Below are 17653 nucleotides of genomic sequence, written 5' to 3' on the forward strand. Positions count from 1 at the left end.
ACCCATCTACTGTCTGTGCCATATGCTCTGGTTCATCTCATCCCACACAAATGTGTCCATCTAGTTCATCCTACCCAGAGCTCATTGAGGACTTGAATGCAGTCCAGAATTTTCATAGACCAAACCGGAACGATCCTTTTTCAGAAACATATAATCCGGGTTGGGCTAGGCACCCAAATTTCTCATGGTCCAAGGGCCCACAGGTTGGGGGTCCTCCAGGGTTTACTCAACCCCAAGCTCCGCGCCCACACTTCACCCAACAACCATTGATTCCACAAAAACCTTCACTTGAGGATACACTTCAATTATTCATGCAGAATACACAGTCCTCCATTGCCAAACTTGAAATGCAAGTGAGTCAGTTGGCCAGCCACATGAGTGAACAAGCACAAAATAGACTCCCGAGTCAAACCATTCCTAACCCCAAAATCACACATGAGAGTGAGTTGCCACCATGAGCAAGCAAAAACCATAACCACCCTTAGGAGTGGTCGTGAGTTGAACAATGGGGTAGGGACCACTAAGTCTAAGGAGTCAAAGGATGACAATGGGGACACATCATTGAGTGACGAACCTCCAAGTTCTCCACCAACAACCAAGCAGATCCCTAACCAAGTCCCACTAGCTCCTTATCCGCAGAGGTTATCGGGCCCACCTAGGAAAGGAGATAGCATGCATGAAACGTTGGAACTGTTTAGTAAGGTTCACATTAACATTCCACTTCTTGATGCTATTAGGCAAGTCCCTGCCTATGCCCGATTTTTGAAAGACCTTTGTACACAGAAGAGAAAACAACATGTTAACAAAAAGGTCTTTCTTACTGAGAATGTAAGCTCAATTCTGAAGCACAACACTCCTCCTAAAGTTAAAGATCCTGGATGTCCCACAATTTCATGTGTCATTGGTGAACATACCATCCAGAGAGCTCTTCTTGACTTAGGAGCAAGTGTGAATTTGCTTCCTTTCTTTGTGTACCAGCAATTAGGTTTGGGGGAATTGAAGCCTACCCCCATCACACTTCAACTAGCTGACCGTTCTGTCAAGATACCACGAGGAATAGTTGAAGATGTTTTGATAAAAGTGGACAAATTTTTGTTTGTTCTTGATACAGAACCAGTATTCAATGTGACCAACCAAATTCCTGTCATCCTAGGACGTCCCTTCTTAGCCACATCTAATGCTATCATTCATTGTAAAAGTGGTGAGTTGGAGTTGTCTTTTGGAAATTTTAAGGTCTCATTGAATGTATTTAATGCCGGGCACCACCCACTTGAGTCTGATGATCTGAGTCCTGCATTTAATATAGAAACTGTTATGCTTGATAACGAATCCACTCTTGAATCTTTTGAGTCTTGCATAACATCTTTAGACATGGACTATTTTGATGAGGAAACATATTTCCGAGAGGTTAATTCTTTACTCAATTCTGTACCTCTGTTGGAGGAAGCTTATGAGGTTATCACAACTGATCATCCACAGGATCTTCCTCTTGACTTAGACAAACCTCTCGAAACTTCCAAGCTAGATCTTAAGCCACTTCCTCCCACGTTGAAGTATGCGTTCTTGGGACCCATGAACTCATTACCAGTCATTATTTCCTCTGATTTGAGTATTGAGCAGGAGGAACAATTGACTGAAGTTTTACAAGCACACAGAGAGGCATTGGGGTGGACTCTTGATGCCTTAAAAGGGATTAGCCCCTCCATATGCATGCATCGTATTCATTTGGAGGAGGGGACTAAAGCCTCACGTGAGATGCAACGTAGGTTAAATCCCCATATGCTGGAGGTTGTGAGAGAAGAAGTCATTAGGTTGCTTGTGACAGGAATCATTTACCCTATTTCCGATAGCACCAATTCAAGTTGTCCCTAAGAAAGGGGGGATAACAATAATGAAAAATGAGAGTGGTGAATTGATTCCCACAAGAACTACCACCAAGTGGCGTGTCTGCATTGACTATAGAAAACTTAATTCCGTCACTAGGAAGGATCACTTCCCACTACCTTTCATTGATCAGGTACTAGAGCGATTGGCCGGCCACAATTTTTATTGCTTCTTAGATGGATACTCCGGCTACAATCAAATTCCCTTTGCTCCAGAAGACCAGGAAAAGACCACTTTCACGTGTCCGTTTGGCACCTATGCTTACAGACGCATGCCTTTTGGTTTATGCAATGCACCCGCCACTTTCCAACGGTGCATGATGAGTATTTTTTCTGACATGATTGGTGAATTTTTAGAGGTCTTTATGGATGACTTTTCTGTGTTTGGCTCTAGTTTTGATACATGTCTGTACAATCTTTCACTCGTATTGTCCCGTTGCATTAAGTCCAATTTAGTCTTGAATTGGGAGAAATGCCACTTCATGGTGAAAGAAGGAATTGTGTTAGGACATGTAGTGTCTGAGAGGGGTGTAGAAGTGGACAAAGCCAAGGTTGACCTAATTACCAATCTGTCACCACCTACTTCTGTGAAGGGAGTGCGTTCTTTCCTTGGCCATGCTGGGTTCTATAGGCGTTTCATTAAAGACTTTAGCAAAATTTCTCGTCCTTTGACGAATTTACTTGCTCAAGATGTTGCTTTTGCCTTTGATGATGCCTGTATTCATGCTTTTGAGACACTGAAGAAATGTTTGTCCACTGCACCCATTGTCCAACCCCCTATTTGGTCTTTGCCTTTTGAGTTGATGTGTGATGCCTCTGACTATGCATTGGGGGCTGTTTTGGGGCAAAAGACAGATAAAATGCCCTGTGTCATTCAATATGCTAGCCGAACTCTTCATGATGCTCAATTGAATTATACTACCACTGAGAAGGAGTTGCTAGCTGTTGTGTTTGCCTTGAACAAATTCAGATCATATCTGTTAGGGTCAAAGGTTATAGTGTTCACTGATCATTCTGCTTTGAAGTATTTATTATCCATCAAGGACACTAAACCTCGCTTGATTAGATGGATCTTGCAATTGCAAGAATTTGACCTTGAGATTCGAGATAAGAAGGGTTGTGAGAATGTTGTTGCTGATCATCTATCTAGGATATGTGTAGTACCTCAGGAAGGATTCCTTCCTTTAAATGATTCCTTCCCTGATGAACAACTTCTCCAAGTATCCCAGTTGCCTTGGTTTGCTGATATAGTCAACTATCTTGTAACTCATAAGATTCCTGATTATTGGAGTAAACAAGATAGATTGAAATTCTTTTCCCAAGTCAAACATTTTTTTTGGGATGACCCTTATTTGTTCAAGGTGTGTTCTGACCAAGTCATTAGGCGTTGTGTACATGAGCAAGACTTTGCCAACATTCTTGAATTCTGTCATTCCCACGCATGTGGTGGACATTTTGGTGCTAGAAAGACCGCGGCTAAAGTCTTGCAATGTGGTTTCTATTGGCCTTCATTATTTAGAGATGCCCATGAGTTTTGTCAGGTGTGTGATAAATGCCAACGAACTGGTTGTTTGTCTAGGAAGAACATGATGCCTCTTAACCCCATTCTTATTGTTGAATTGTTTGATGTGTGGGGTATTGACTTCATGGGTCCTTTTCCTGTCTCGTTCGGCTATCAATACATCCTTGTTGCTGTTGAATATGTCTCTAAATGGATTGAAGCTATATCATGTAAGACAAACGATCACAAAGTGGTGGTAAAGTTTTTAAAAGAAAATATATTTAATCGATTTGGTACCCCGAGAGCGATCATCAGTGATGGGGGATCTCATTTTTGTAACAGAGCATTTGAGGCCTTATTGAAGAAATATTCCATCACTCATCGGGTGTCCACTCCATACCACCAGCAAACTTGTGGTCAAGTGGAAATCTCTAATAGAGAGATCAAACGGATTTTGGAGAAGACGGTTCGCTTTGATAGGAAAGATTGGTCCACTCGATTGGACGATGCCTTTTGGGCCTATCGAACCGCTTATAAGACTCCTATTGGGATGTCTCCATTTCGCCTAGTATTCGGCAAAGCATGTCATCTACCTGTTGAGCTTGAGCATAGAGCTTATTGGGCCATTAAGGCTTTAAATTTTGATTTAACTCAAGCGGGTGAGGAGAGAAAGTTGCAATTGAATGAGTTGGAAGAGATACGTCATGATGCTTATGAGAATGCCAAACTGTATAAGGAGCGAACAAAGCTTTTACATGATAAATCTATTTTTCGCAAGTCTTTTACTGTTGGGCAGAATGTTTTACTTTATAACTCACGATTGCATTTGTTTCCAGGGAAGCTAAGATCCAGGTGGTCCGGTCCATTTGAAGTTACACAGGTGTTTCCTCATGGCGCTATTGAGATCCGCAATCACGGAGACGGGTCGATCTTCAAAGTTAACGGTCAGAGGCTCAAACCGTATCTTGAGAATGTCCCCACACCAGAGGAGGTGATGGTGATTTTCTTGGAGGAACCTGTCATTTCATCTTGAATGCGTCAGAGTCTTGCTTACGACTATAAACTTAGCACACTGTGGGCAATCCCCACGTTTCTATCCCTTTGTACATTACAGTTTTATTTTTATTTTTATTTTTATTTTATTTTTTTGGTTTATTCATACTCTCTTACCGGCTGAGAGCATAAATGGTTCCGATAGTCGATGACCAGACTTTTGGTCCCTAGTTTGAGAGGTCTGTACTCAAACAACCGTTCTGGGATTGACCAGTTCAATCTTGAAGTATTGAATGAAAACCTTATGGTGAGTAACTTAAGGACTTGTGTTCAGCGCGTGATTCCTGCTGCCTTTAGTGGCCAGTCACACGGAGATTTCTTCAAAGTGTGATGTGGGATAGCGGTTTCATCTACGGATGATTACCTACGGGTACGGCTGATACGAGTAAACCTTCTTCGAGGGAGACTATGTATCATTCCTGGGGGTCTTTATTATTATTTTTTTTGTAGTCGTTATAGTGTTTTAACTTTTCCCCATTGAGGACAATGTCAGGTTTAGGTTTGGGGGGGGGGGGGGGGGGGGGGGGGGGGGGGAACGACTCTTTTATGTCTTAGCAATAATTTTCGTTCGATTTTTGTTCGTGGTTTTCAAATTACTCCTCTTAGTATGTGGTTAACATTAGTAGAGTTAAAATAAGTTGCTCAAATGTTTTTCAAAAATTTTCGTAAATTTGTGTAGAATATGCCTATTAGAAATCCGATATCATTTGTTGTGATTCATGAGAATTCAGTGGGATAGCTTCCTATTGCATTAGACTTGGAACTTAGTTGCAAAAGAGAACATGTAAATCTAGTGTTGATCTATGTTAGTCTGAATAGTCTTGTATGCCTGTTTGAACTCATACCTCAGTAAAATTGCTTGTTGTAATGTATAAATGCAAATGGAAATGCTCTTGCTTGCAAAAGACAGATAACTTCAGAAACAGCCTGAGCAAACCCAGGGACATGCACCGGAACAGTGGGTTACTTAAAAATAAGTGCATATGCAGTGAAGACGAATACAAAATGGTGGTAATACCAAAAGTATTCAGCGAAGAAAACAAAAAAAAAAACAAAAATTACGCTGGTAATAGCAAAAGTGCGCTGGTAATAGCGAAAAATGGTTTTAAATCTGGAAGCAATGAGTTTCCTTAACTTTGATGATGAATTGTAATTTGAAAGAAGTTACAAGTCAAGATTGAAATTGGTATATTTCTTTGGTGAGATTGTAAGACAACAGGCTTACTTTACTATTTTCTCTTAATTGTGATGTGACCAGGATTTTATTGTTATTTGCTGCCTCTTTGTTCTGTTGAAGTAATAGCTTATGGGTCACATTGGTTCAGGTGGAGTAACAATGAGTGTATTTGGATTGATAATAGGCTATCTTTTACACAGGTTTTAATATTTCACAAGATCTCATATGAATTTTAGATATTTTACGATACTAAGTGTTAGTCATATGCTAATGAGGAGTAAATTTTCTTCAGTTTTTTTTCTTTTTATATTATTGATTTAGATGAATTTTGTGGGTAAATTCCATGCAAACCCTCACGAGACATAACTCGTCCACTACTGCAGAGTAGGGGTTTAACGGCTTGGTGCATACGCTAAATGCAATCGTGCTCCCTACGAAAGTGGCATTTTGTTTTCCTAGGCTTAATTTTGGTTCGATTGTTGTTTTGCTAGGGACTAGCAAAGATTTAGGTTTGGGGGTGTGATAGATGTCATATTTTGACATGAGAACTAGGTTAATTATAATAGAATAACCTTTATAATTGTATTATAGGTAGTTACTTATCGGTTTTCAAATGAAATGAGCATTTATTGAATTTGGCATTAATCACTGTCGATATTGCATATTTCTCTCTCCTGAATTATATTTCATTATTTTTTAGTCTTATTTCTTCCTGAAATGCTTTTTATAGATTCAATTATGGAATTTCAGGAGAATTTGGGTGGAGAAGAAGATATTTACCAAAATGCCCTTAGTGAAATGGAGGTAATTTCTAGGGCAAATCGTTTTAAAATAAGAAAATCATATTTAAAGAAGAAGAAGGGCGTGAAGAGGGGGGAGCGTAAAGAGAAGAGGAGTAGAGACCAAAAGGGAGGACTTTGACCGGAAATAGGGGAGGACCCGAGAGGAGTTCCCCACCGCTGTTCGCCGGCCAAGACCTTTCGCCACCGTCGTCCACCACCATCAGGCAACCGAGAACAGACCCGAGGAGAGCTCGAGAGAGTCTCCATCGCGGCGAGTTCGACGCTGCCATTCTTTGCTCGCCAGGCCGGGAGGGGATCCGAGAGGGCTTCTCCGGCGCCACTTCCGTTTTCAGACCATCCTCCGGCGTCGTTTACATATTCCGACCAGTCCCGGAGCCATTCCGACTCTAACCGAGACTCGAGAGAGCCGGTTAGAGAACGTCAGCTCTGTTTCGCTCTTCGCCGGACATTACCTCCGGCCGTCGGCTTCTAACCGTCGTCGCCGGCGTCGTCTCTACCTTCGGCCACTCACTATTGCTACCCGACGCCACCAATTTCCGGAAATCGCAGCACCCGTGAGAACGAGTTGCTGCCCGAGCGAGAGGAGGAAGAAGGGGAGTAATTCGTCATTATTGAATTTGATTTTTTATATGGTTTGAACTTAGGTTTTGAATGTTAATTGAATCTGATTTGATAATTAAGGTTTATTTGAGATTTGTTTTCTTGATATTTGATTAAATTAGTTAATTAGGGTAAGATTATAATTGAGGTTAGATTTTGGTATTTTAATCCGATTTCTGTCTTTAACTCTAGGCGCCCGAGAGGGGCTAGACGCAAGGATTGAGAAATCTGGATTCGTAGTTACGTGGCGCTCGAGAGGCACGAATCACGGTAAAATCCAGAGTTGACATTTCCTGTTGTGCAAGTAGTTAATTAAATTATTGCTTGATAATTTAGGATATAATTAGTATTTAGTTCATATTAATTCATCATATTTGGTTAGGCTAGTTGACTGAAGAATACACGAAATTCAATCCTCCCTGTGGATATGACCCTCGCTTACTGCTAGATTACATGAACGATTCGTACGCTTGCGAGGTATAAAAGTCGATGTAACTAAAATTCTACATCAGCTACTCTCTAATTAATAAAAATTATATGGATCACTAGACATTAAATCTCATAAATATATGAGAATAGCATGAATTGCATAATTGTAACTTACACTAACATGTTATCATTATGCACCAAATATGCTCATAAGATATGCATAATTAAAAACTATAATATTATGCATAACTTTAATTTCATGCATTTACATATATGCCAAAAATTGCATAAAAAATGTAACAGGAAATAAATCTAAACGTTCCTATATACTAAACAGTAGACGGTCAGTGGCCTAATGATCACTGGCGCAAGTAATTTTCCCATCGCGCGCGGGTTTGAATCCTGCTGCCGCAAATCCAATTTATGCATCGAGTCGGCTCAGCCCAGGAACGGCGAGCCAACTCAACTCGTCCGAGTCGACTCACATTTTTTTTTTTTCTTCTTCGAGTCAACCCAACCTGAGTCGCGGTTGCCGAGTTGGAACGGCGAGTCGCAGAAAACTTGTCCCGAGCCAACTAGATGGTATTTACAAAAATACCTTATAAATTTAATCAAATTTTTCTGCGCGCTGGAGGTCGTCTTCAACCTCCAGCCGCGCGCAGAAGAAAACTTCGCCGGCGTTCTTTCAAGTCGTCGACGCCGAAAAATAGTTCGGAATTGTTTCCGGCATCGGCGCTGCGTCTCCGACTCTCTCAGGCGTCACGAGACAGCCGCCGCAGTGAGCTCACAGAGAGCGTACTGCGACAACCTCTGTCGGCGGTCGGCGCCAGCAACCGTGTGGAATGGTCGCCGACGCCGGAGTCATGCTCGACGTTGGCTATCGCCGATGTTGGAGCCCCGGCGCCTGCAAGCAGTGAGCGCAGAATTGGTTAACAGAGACCGAAAACAAAAACAGAGAGTCTCGGAATCAAAACGCTGGATCAGAGGTCTACTCTGATACCAACTGTAAGCCTTAAACATGAATTTCTAATAACAACATGAAATTCATTATGAATTAAACGAAAGATAAATTGTACCTCCTTCCATACGCTTCAAATTCCTTCGCTCTGTTTTCTTGGTGCTTCCGATCTCTGAGCACTCACGGTGATGGCACTGAAGGGGCTTGAGTGACGAGACAGGGGACCGAAAACCATTCTTAACCGAAGCCAACCTCCCATCAAGGTTATTCATGGCTTCGTGTTACCGAGGGAGTTGCAACTGCCAGAAATTTGAGACCACGTTTGAGAAAACCGTTTCTCACAAAAACGGTTTACAAATACATCCCAAAATACCGGCCTATTAGGAGCGGAAAACATAGGTACTTAACCCAAGTCCATAACAGGTAGCATTGAGCCTAACCAAACTAGAACCTGCATATGTTCAAGCTTAGCTTGATTTGAATATTACAAACTCAAACCTAAAATTGGAATCGAACTCAAGCCCAAATTTTTTAATCGAGTTTGAAGTCGGGTTCAAGCTCCAACCTATACTAAAAACAAAAAAAAAAAAAATTAAAATAAACAAATAAAAAATATTGCAAAAAACTTAGTAAACTATCATAAATGAGTCCAAAACTTTGCAATTAAGCATACTAATGTATAATAACCAGCTTAATGGACCTAAAAGAAATAACAATTACATCCATTAATAGTGTTTATTCTATTAGTAAACGACAACATTAGATGTTGAGGGACCCACAAAAACTGAACGATCTATCATCTCTCTGAGGTTTGAGGTAAATAAGAACCACTATCAACTAATTAAAAAGGGAATTGATGAGAGCAATTAGAATAAAAGGTATTTTCATAAAAAAATATATAATAACGAGTCGGTTTACGAGCTAATAAGTTGAGTTTAGTTCAGCTCTCCTTTAGCCTGGTGGAATTGCCACCGTGGTATGATGGAGAAGTGATCAATTTCCTTGCAATTTATAAGGAAAAGATCACTGAGTTCTACAACTTCTTGTTTCTTATAGATAAATGGCAGGGAACTGGATAGGATAAGCAATTTACCTATTGATATCATTTACTGCATCTTTAATTACCTGGATAGGAAGGCTTAGAAGGACAGAAGTTGCCAATTTCATGTAGGAACCTGAAAGTCTTATTTTTAACAAGTGAAACTGAAAACTTAGAGCAGGTTTTTGCTCTCTTTTGCCTGTTCAGAAGTGCTTCAAACTTGGAAGAAATTTAATGAGTCAAATCTTCTGCCATTTCTGTAAGAAACCCCTCTAAATTGAACATGACTAGTAACTCTGTTATATGGAGAGAGCTTCTGGGGTAAAAAAAAAACCAGTCTTGATATCAAACTCTACCATTTAAGAGAAATGGAGATTTTTAGATTTGAGGGATCTGTCCTCAGGAATGCACCCATGAACTGAATTTTTGAAATTGGTATTGAGAACTCTAAGCTTGAACCAGGAACGAGTCTTCCATCTTAAGTTTGTCAACGACAAGTGATTGCATTAGAATTTTTAATCCCATTTGGAAACTTCCCCATGAGCGTAATTCAAACTGCATTAAAATAACTCTAGTTGAGAAGTCGCAATGAACTTCTGTGATCCAGAGAGAACCGAAAAGCTGGTTTTTTTCATCTAGAACCTTGGGGCCAAAAGTCAAGTCAGCCTGAATCGTCGTCCCCCACCCATTTGTCAATATCGACTTTAAGTCCACTTACCTCAATTTTCCTAATAGTGGGCGCTTACTTTCACACTTCCTGATTTTGGAGAAAAATCTCTAGGCCCACAGTTACCCAACCGTTACGAAAAGTCAAAAGTCAACAACGAAAAGCCCACAGGCCCATTTGCCGCATCCTGCTTATGTAAGCTGAACTCATTGTTAACGTCATAACGGAACAATCCGGCGCTCACAATTTCACGTGGTCCCGCAGCTCTACCAGGGAAGGCGATGCAGAAGCCTGAAGCCACCCAAAACGTGAGACACGAGAACACGACTAACGAGCAAGGAATCTCCGCCGGACTTTGTAAAAGCGAAGAATCGAACAATGAAATGTGGGAGTGAAGAGTGAAAAAGTTCGAGGGGAAAAGTGGAAGACAGCGCAGGCGAAGCGCCGAAGCCCCGTTTCGTCGCATTCGCTTGGACTAAAGCGCGGGAAGCAACCGACCTCAGCCTGCTACGACCCGAATAAAACCCATGGAGTCCACATTTTCCTCCTTAAAACGCTTCCTATCCCCTCAATGCCTGGGACTCCGTTCCGTCAGAAAAAAAATGGCGAGTTTTTACCTAAATCCTCGTACTTTATTCCTCTTTCTTGTCATCTTTTTCGCCTTGTCCATGGCGTCTTCTCTTCCTCGATCCTCCGGTGACAGTCCTGTAACACCCACAACTCCGCTACTTTCTTTCCTCATAAAACTCCAGTCAGCAGCTCTCCAGACTTACGGGTCTTCTAAGTTCGATCCGAAGCTCTATGTTGATCTCCCTCTGAAGGTTGATCTTTCCACCGTCGAGCAGGCGCTCGACAAGTTACCCAAGTCGGCAAATGGGTCGATTACTGTGAGCGATTTGGAGGGGTTCTTGGATAGGTATATGGGTGAAGCTGGGACTGACTTGGTGACTGCGAACCCTCCGGATTTTGTAGCAGAGCCTTCTGGGTTTTTGCCCCTGGTGAAGAATGATGTAGTGAGAAAGTGGGCTTTGGAGGTTCACTCCTTGTGGAATAACTTGAGTCGAAAGGTCTCGGATGAGGTAAAGAAGAATACCAGTTTGCACACACTGCTTCCATTGCCTGGAGCTGTTGTTGTTCCTGGATCCAGGTTTAGAGAGGTTTATTACTGGGATTCTTATTGGGTTATCCGGTGAGTTCATTTGTCAAAAAAAAATGGCCTTCCATGTCCATTTTAATATGCCTCTGCTGCCGTGCATGATATTCTTGTATTATTACCTCCTTCTCTGTTTGCCCTTCTCCTCTGCTAATGATTAATTGATATTAATTTCAGGGGCTTGCTGGCAAGTAAAATGCATGAAACAGCTAAATCAATTGTTAATAATCTCCTTTCACTCCTAGATGAGTATGGCCACGTCCTCAATGGTGCAAGGGTCTACTATACTAATAGAAGGTACATAACTACCTCTTTCATTGCTAATTACCGCTTTCTTCATCAATCAAAATAGAAATAGTTAGAAAAGGAAGATGTGGAGCTAGTTATGAATAATAGTGTATATCTGACATCTCCAAATATGACACAAATTTTGGATATGAGTTCACTTCTTACTTTTTGTGAGATCTATTGTAATTAACAGATTTTGTTGTCAACTCTGTCCCCTGCAAAATTGAACTTTTAAATATGGCCTGAAAATGGTTTAGCATATCTTTGGCTGCCTTTATTGTTGAAAGTATAAAATTAGCTGTTACTTGGTTGACTAAGAAAGGGCCTCAATCTCCAATGAGCAGAGACCAACAAGTGGCTTTGTGAATGCCTCAGACATTGGTGTATTATCTTTATTTGCTTTTTTATATTATTTTTCTAGTATGCTTAGTGTGGATACAATATTGGTAGATTATCTTTATATGTTCATTTATCAATATCCTGTGTTTCTTTTTCTTCGAAATTGTTTCTTTGCTGTTCCTTTTGTAAGTGAAAGTTGAAATATGACTCATGAAGAATTTTCTTCAGCCAACCTCCACTTCTTAGTTCAATGATATTGGAGATATATAAAAAGACTGGTGATTTAGCACTTGTTAAAAGAGCATTCCCTTCCCTACGTAAAGAACACCAGTTTTGGATCTCTGGTAAGAACACCAGATATGTACTCTTCTACATGTGAAAAATTTTCATTTGTTTCTCAATTTTATATTTGAATTGATTCATTTTATTATAGTTGAGTTACGCTGTAATTCTCTTTGAGCAGGAATCCATAATTTGACCATTCAAGATGCTCATGGGTACACTCATTCTATGAGCCGATACTTTGCTAGGTGGAACCAACCCAGACCAGAGAGTGCAACTACTGTATGTCTCAGTTTCCATTTCAATATACTTAATTTACTATTTATGCATCCAGATAACCATAATAATAACCAACCTCATAGGATGAGGAGACAGCTTCCAGTCTTTCAACAGCTTCTGAGAAAGATCATCTTTACCGAGAACTGGCTTCAACAGCTGAATCTGGATGGGACTTCAGCACCCGGTGGATGAGGTATGAATATCTCTTACATCTTCAAGTGCTTTTGAATCTCTGATACTTGACTTTTGCTTTTGCATATGGATGAAAAGTATACCTGGATAGTTTAGTATGAGTTAGTAATAATTGTAATAAAATTATAAAATATTGTTCTTCACTCTGTACATTGCAATTTTTTATCTACTAGCAATTTCAGTGTCATAAAATTGTATGTGTCCATTTTTTAGATGTTGTCCCATCATTTTTCTGAGTGTTATAAGTCTCACTTGTTTCAGTAATCATTCTGATCTTACAACATTAGCCACTACATCCATTTTGCCTGTGGATCTGAACGCATACGTTCTCAAGGTATGTTATTGGATTAATTTCCATTCTGACATTATGTGATCCATCTAATCATTGATCTCTGACAGAAAAATTAAGTAATTCATTTTAATCAGAATTACCTAAGGACTAATGATATATTATTTGCCAGATGGAACTTGACTTAGCCTTCTTTGCCAAAATTCTTGGTGATAAATCAGCAGCAGATATGTTCTCAGCATTGTCCAAGTCACGGAAGGAGGGAATCGATGCAATATTTTGGAATGCCAAGAAGGGTCAGTGGTTTGACTACTGGACTAGTAAAAACACGACATCCCAGGTGTTTGACACATCAGATTTGGTTAAGTCCTTTTTACACATTTGGTTTGTAATGTTATTAATTCCTTTTGTCTTCTGTTTCTTCTATTAATTTCTCAGGGTGTTCATAAGTGGGAAGAGTCTAACCAAAACCAAAACATTTTTGCATCAAATTTCATTCCTTTGTGGATTGAATTGTTCCATTCGGGTATGTCGTTCTAACGCAATTTCAATGCAGCTGGTAGATCTATAGTTTTGTTATCAAGTATTTTGAGTATATTGAAATACTCCCAACTTATAACGGGACAACCTAAATGTTACTTTCTGGTAGAAGAGGTCATTGGGAGAAAAAAATGATTTGAATGTAAAAAAGTTGACAGCCCGAGCTTCTTATCCAACTGAGAGAGAGAGAGAGAGAGAGAGAGAGAATCTGACATATAGTGGTGTCATTCAATCATTCTCACTCTTTCATAGAGGTAAAAATTGTGGATGCAATTACTTCCAGAATTTCTGACATGGTTAACTTTGACTTCGTCAAGATCGTTCAAGAGTGGAGAAAGTAATGAAAAGTTTCCGGAGCTCAGGCCTCCTCCAGCCTGCTGGAATTGCTACTTCCCTGACAAATTCAGGACAACAGTGGTATGCAATCTCTTATAAGTTGTCTGGTCGAATTAAAAATACTACAAATTACCAAAGAACTTTTAGACAAGAAAAGAGCAACAACTTTTTGTAACTGTTCATCATACAGGGATTTTCCAAATGGGTGGGCACCACTGCAACATATGATTGTTGAAGGTTTGGCTAGGTCAGGTTTAAGAGAAGCAAGGCTACTAGCAGAAGATATTGCTACAAAGTGGATAAAAACAAATTATGCTACTTACAAGAAAACTGGTGACATGCATGAGAAATTTGATGTGCAAGGTTGTGGACAGTTTGGAGGGGGAGGTGAATACGTTCCCCAGGTATGTTCGGAATAATTTTCTTGGTTACAGTCTCTCTTAAGATTCTTCGATAATTAAGCATGTGGTGTAGCTTGAAGGATCTGTCAGGATTACTTAATAACCGTTTTCTATATTCTGGAAAAAAAAAAAAACTGCATTTTACATAAAGATTGAATCCAGAACTTTTTAGTTATGAATTTCAAACCTGAGTTGATGGTTCCGTCCAATTTCTTTGAAATATTGCTAAAGATGCTGGACATGCAGAGTCTGGCCTACTTGTTGTTGGTCTTACTGAGGAAGATCAAATGGGGCTTCCCCAAGTGAGTCCAACTAATCACTCTCTGTTATTCTTTATGGTGTAGACGGGCTTTGGCTGGTCCAATGGTGTTGTGTTGGCGTTTTTGGAGGAGTTCGGGTGGCCTCAAGATAGGAGGATCGCCTGCTGAGTCTATATTGGTGGAGAAACATGAATCTAGCATTCTTCAGAATAATATCAGTATTAATTGATATATTGCCGAATGATAATAATCATGAGCTCATATCTCCTGCTAGCTATGTCTGTATTCCCGTTACAGGAGGGGATTGGATTGAGACTGATCAGTTTCTCTGTTGTGCACGATAAAATTGGATTTGTGATTGTGATTCTTTACACTATATATCTAAACACCCTTCATTTGTCATTAACTTGGACAGAAAGCTGAAGAGTATATTTCAAATCCAATCCTCTTAACACCGGGTTTTTAAATGCAATATATGAGATGCTTATTAAGTGAAGTAACGTTGTTAGTAGACTTCAAAGCAACTTCATCCAACAACAGCCTTAGAGTTTTTAAATAGCAGATCACCACCTTTTCCATACACTAGAGAAAACTTTCACGTCAAAATACAAGACGGCAGTGTCTTCAACAGTTTACAAGGAAAATCTTAAGAATACTTAATTAAAGTTGTTCCTAAACCAAAACCGCTTAATAAAGCTCTACCAATGACTGAGTGAGAAGTTTCAAATTCTCACTTTGAGAACAACAAAGGCTTGGACTACCACAAGGCTTTTAGAAAACTCGATTCGGCTTCCCCATTGTACTCTTGAGATACAAGCATCGAACCTGTTCACAACGGTATAGATCAATGGAAACAAGGTATCAAACACTGCCACAGAAATGGGAACAGTCAAATGTGGTAAAGTTGAAGACAAAAAGTTTGCACTCACATTTTGCCAGTTTTTCTTCAAAAGAGATACCAGGAAATTAACGCTGAGCTGGGTATTCTGGAAAACTTGCTTCTCATCCATTCCACAGTTCCCCACTGCTACTCCCATACAGAGGACCTTCTTAAGCTGGAACTTTACCATTGCCTTTGTTTCATTCACCTTTGATTCCAGCGACTCCTGGTGGGAGACCAGGGTTGGAAACTTACCAGCTTTGTTGAGACCAGGACCCAGAAGCCTTGGTATTTGCTTGATGATTGCCTCTGAAGCCAGAAAAGCATGGTACTTCTTGGCCAATTTCTTGACTAGTTTCTTGTTTTTGTTGAGTTTCTTCAGGCCTTCCACATCCATGTAGTCCAGCCCTATCTTCTCTGCCTGAATGAACCATCGAAAAATGTACACAATCAGAATACAAAGCATGAAAGAAAATAGCCAATGTGGCAATGAATTAGTAATAGTAATACTTCTAACCTCTTCAACATGCTGTGCATCCCCAAGCATGCATACTTTCATTTTAGGCCTAGGGATATGAGGAAGTTTCACTGAGCCACTGAAACGCTTGTCCTTTTGTGGGTCATAATTTTTAAGCCCAATTTGAAGTTCAATGGTTTCAGTGAAGTTGCACTTTTTCTCTTTGGCATCACCCATAACCTGGCCGATGGCTTCCCTCAGAACATCGCTCTGAAGCTTACTGCCAGGAGGAAAGCATATCTTATCAAGTTATATACTTTTTAAGGGGTAAATTTCAAAATCAAGTCCCAGCCAAATCATAAAACAGCTAAATGTTTAATAATAGTTAGCACTGATGTGTTAAATAGAAATAATAAGAGATTCAAACTCTTCACTAAAAAGAACTTTCATATGCTTTTCATGTTTTCTGAAATGAAACTGGACAAGTACAAGATTATTACATTGTAGATTCATGTGTTCTTGAAAGTGAAAGGAGCAAGTCAAGCAATTTTGTGATTCAAAGTTTTTGAATTCTAATTCCTATCAAAGCCATATATAATATCCAGAAGACTCTGTAACCAAATAATTCACCTAGGTGCATTAACTCCAAGTCCTTAACACAACCAGTAATTGTGGTCATTCTTTACTGCTAAGAAGCTCCCCTTAGCACCACTAGAAAGCTTATCCACCAAAGATTGGTGTTTTGTTACAACGCCTTCTTAAAAGTTTAAGAAAAGGTAAATCTTTCAAGGAATTGTAAACTGAATCTCTATAATCAGGTGTTTTACTTCTTAAAAGAAACAGCTCTGCAACTTTGGTTTGAGAACCATACCTTCTTGAACTTGGCATATTCTAGCACAAAATGCTCTCTTAAATCTGACTAAGCTGAACAAAAATACCTTCTCTTTTTTGTAAAGAGAACCCTATTAAGACTCAACACGCTCACTCAAAGGGGGGAGATAAACTAATTCACTTTCTTCATCCGCAGGCAAGTGAAAGATTTTAAATTTTCTGTTCTCATTTTTTCTTTGTATCATTATTTTACGCAAGTAGAGTAAACAGCACCAGTGACGTATACTCCAATTATTTATATTTACCTACAACCTCAGGTACATAAACAATTTCAACCAAAATAGCACCCAAACATTGGCCAAAATGCAACAAATGAGTAAAAGATAAAACTACTAGGGAAACATTTATTGGAAAAAAAGAAATTGATAGACACTAAAAACACATGGGGAGAAAAAAAAAAAGTAACAGCATAAGAATAAAAGAACAAAAAATTAGAGAACACAAACGAAAATAAACCTTAGGGACAGATCTACCCGGAGAAAGACTGAAGTACCTCATCTTTGCCGATGGCTTTACAAAATATAAACGCCAGAAGCCTCCTTCCTGAAACGCAAAAACAGCTACATCTAGTGAAATTCACACGGACTAAATTGGAGTACAATCAAACGGAATCTGTAAAGGTAAGATTCGTATCTACGTCCGTCCGAGTCCGAACAGATTCTGAAAAGAGTGAGATGACAAAAAAAAAAAACCTTCACAACGATAAAGAAAGAAAGGCTGAACATGAATGGTTGGATTACCTGCGATGGCAAAAATTCCCAACCCGAAACGCTCACAGGGTTCTGGGGATACAAGCCGGAGAGTTACTCGAGCAAAACCCTACGAGCTTTCGAGGACAATGGTTCTTATAGAGCCTAATTACTGAATTTTCCCTCACAGATTTTTTATTCTCTGAAGTATCCCCTCGAAGGACGGCTAGTTTACTTTATAGCATGGAGCTAGTTTCCTAATGAGTA

At 39.8% G+C, this 17653-nt stretch overlaps 2 protein-coding genes across 2 annotated transcripts; one reads left to right on the top strand and one right to left on the bottom strand.

Annotated features, from left to right (window-relative positions):
• The first annotated feature begins 10509 nt into the window (after positions 1–10509).
• On the top strand, positions 10510–14840 carry LOC137952522 (probable trehalase). Its single transcript, XM_068799598.1, has 11 exons — positions 10510–11299; positions 11441–11560; positions 12119–12234; positions 12354–12454; positions 12535–12644; positions 12905–12977; positions 13105–13272; positions 13371–13458; positions 13790–13889; positions 13999–14212; positions 14554–14840. The coding sequence occupies exons 1-11, from the start codon at positions 10638–10640 to the stop codon at positions 14635–14637; spliced, it is 1836 nt and encodes a 611-aa protein (XP_068655699.1). The 5' UTR covers positions 10510–10637; the 3' UTR covers positions 14638–14840.
• A 171-nt stretch (positions 14841–15011) lies between these two features.
• On the bottom strand, positions 15012–17537 carry LOC137952524 (large ribosomal subunit protein uL1-like). Its single transcript, XM_068799603.1, has 5 exons — positions 17438–17537; positions 17191–17240; positions 15867–16086; positions 15399–15770; positions 15012–15294 (listed from the first exon to the last, which is right to left on the bottom strand). The coding sequence occupies exons 2-5, from the start codon at positions 17193–17195 to the stop codon at positions 15241–15243; spliced, it is 651 nt and encodes a 216-aa protein (XP_068655704.1). The 5' UTR covers positions 17196–17240; positions 17438–17537; the 3' UTR covers positions 15012–15240.
• Between the last annotated feature and the right edge of the window lie 116 nt (positions 17538–17653).

The sequence above is a fragment of the Aristolochia californica genome, unplaced genomic scaffold (assembly GCF_029961685.1).
Source record: "Aristolochia californica isolate CCGP_79_NKW_82.1479 unplaced genomic scaffold, dmAriCali1.0.hap1 SCAF_16, whole genome shotgun sequence".
Classification (NCBI taxonomy): domain Eukaryota; kingdom Viridiplantae; phylum Streptophyta; class Magnoliopsida; order Piperales; family Aristolochiaceae; genus Aristolochia; species Aristolochia californica.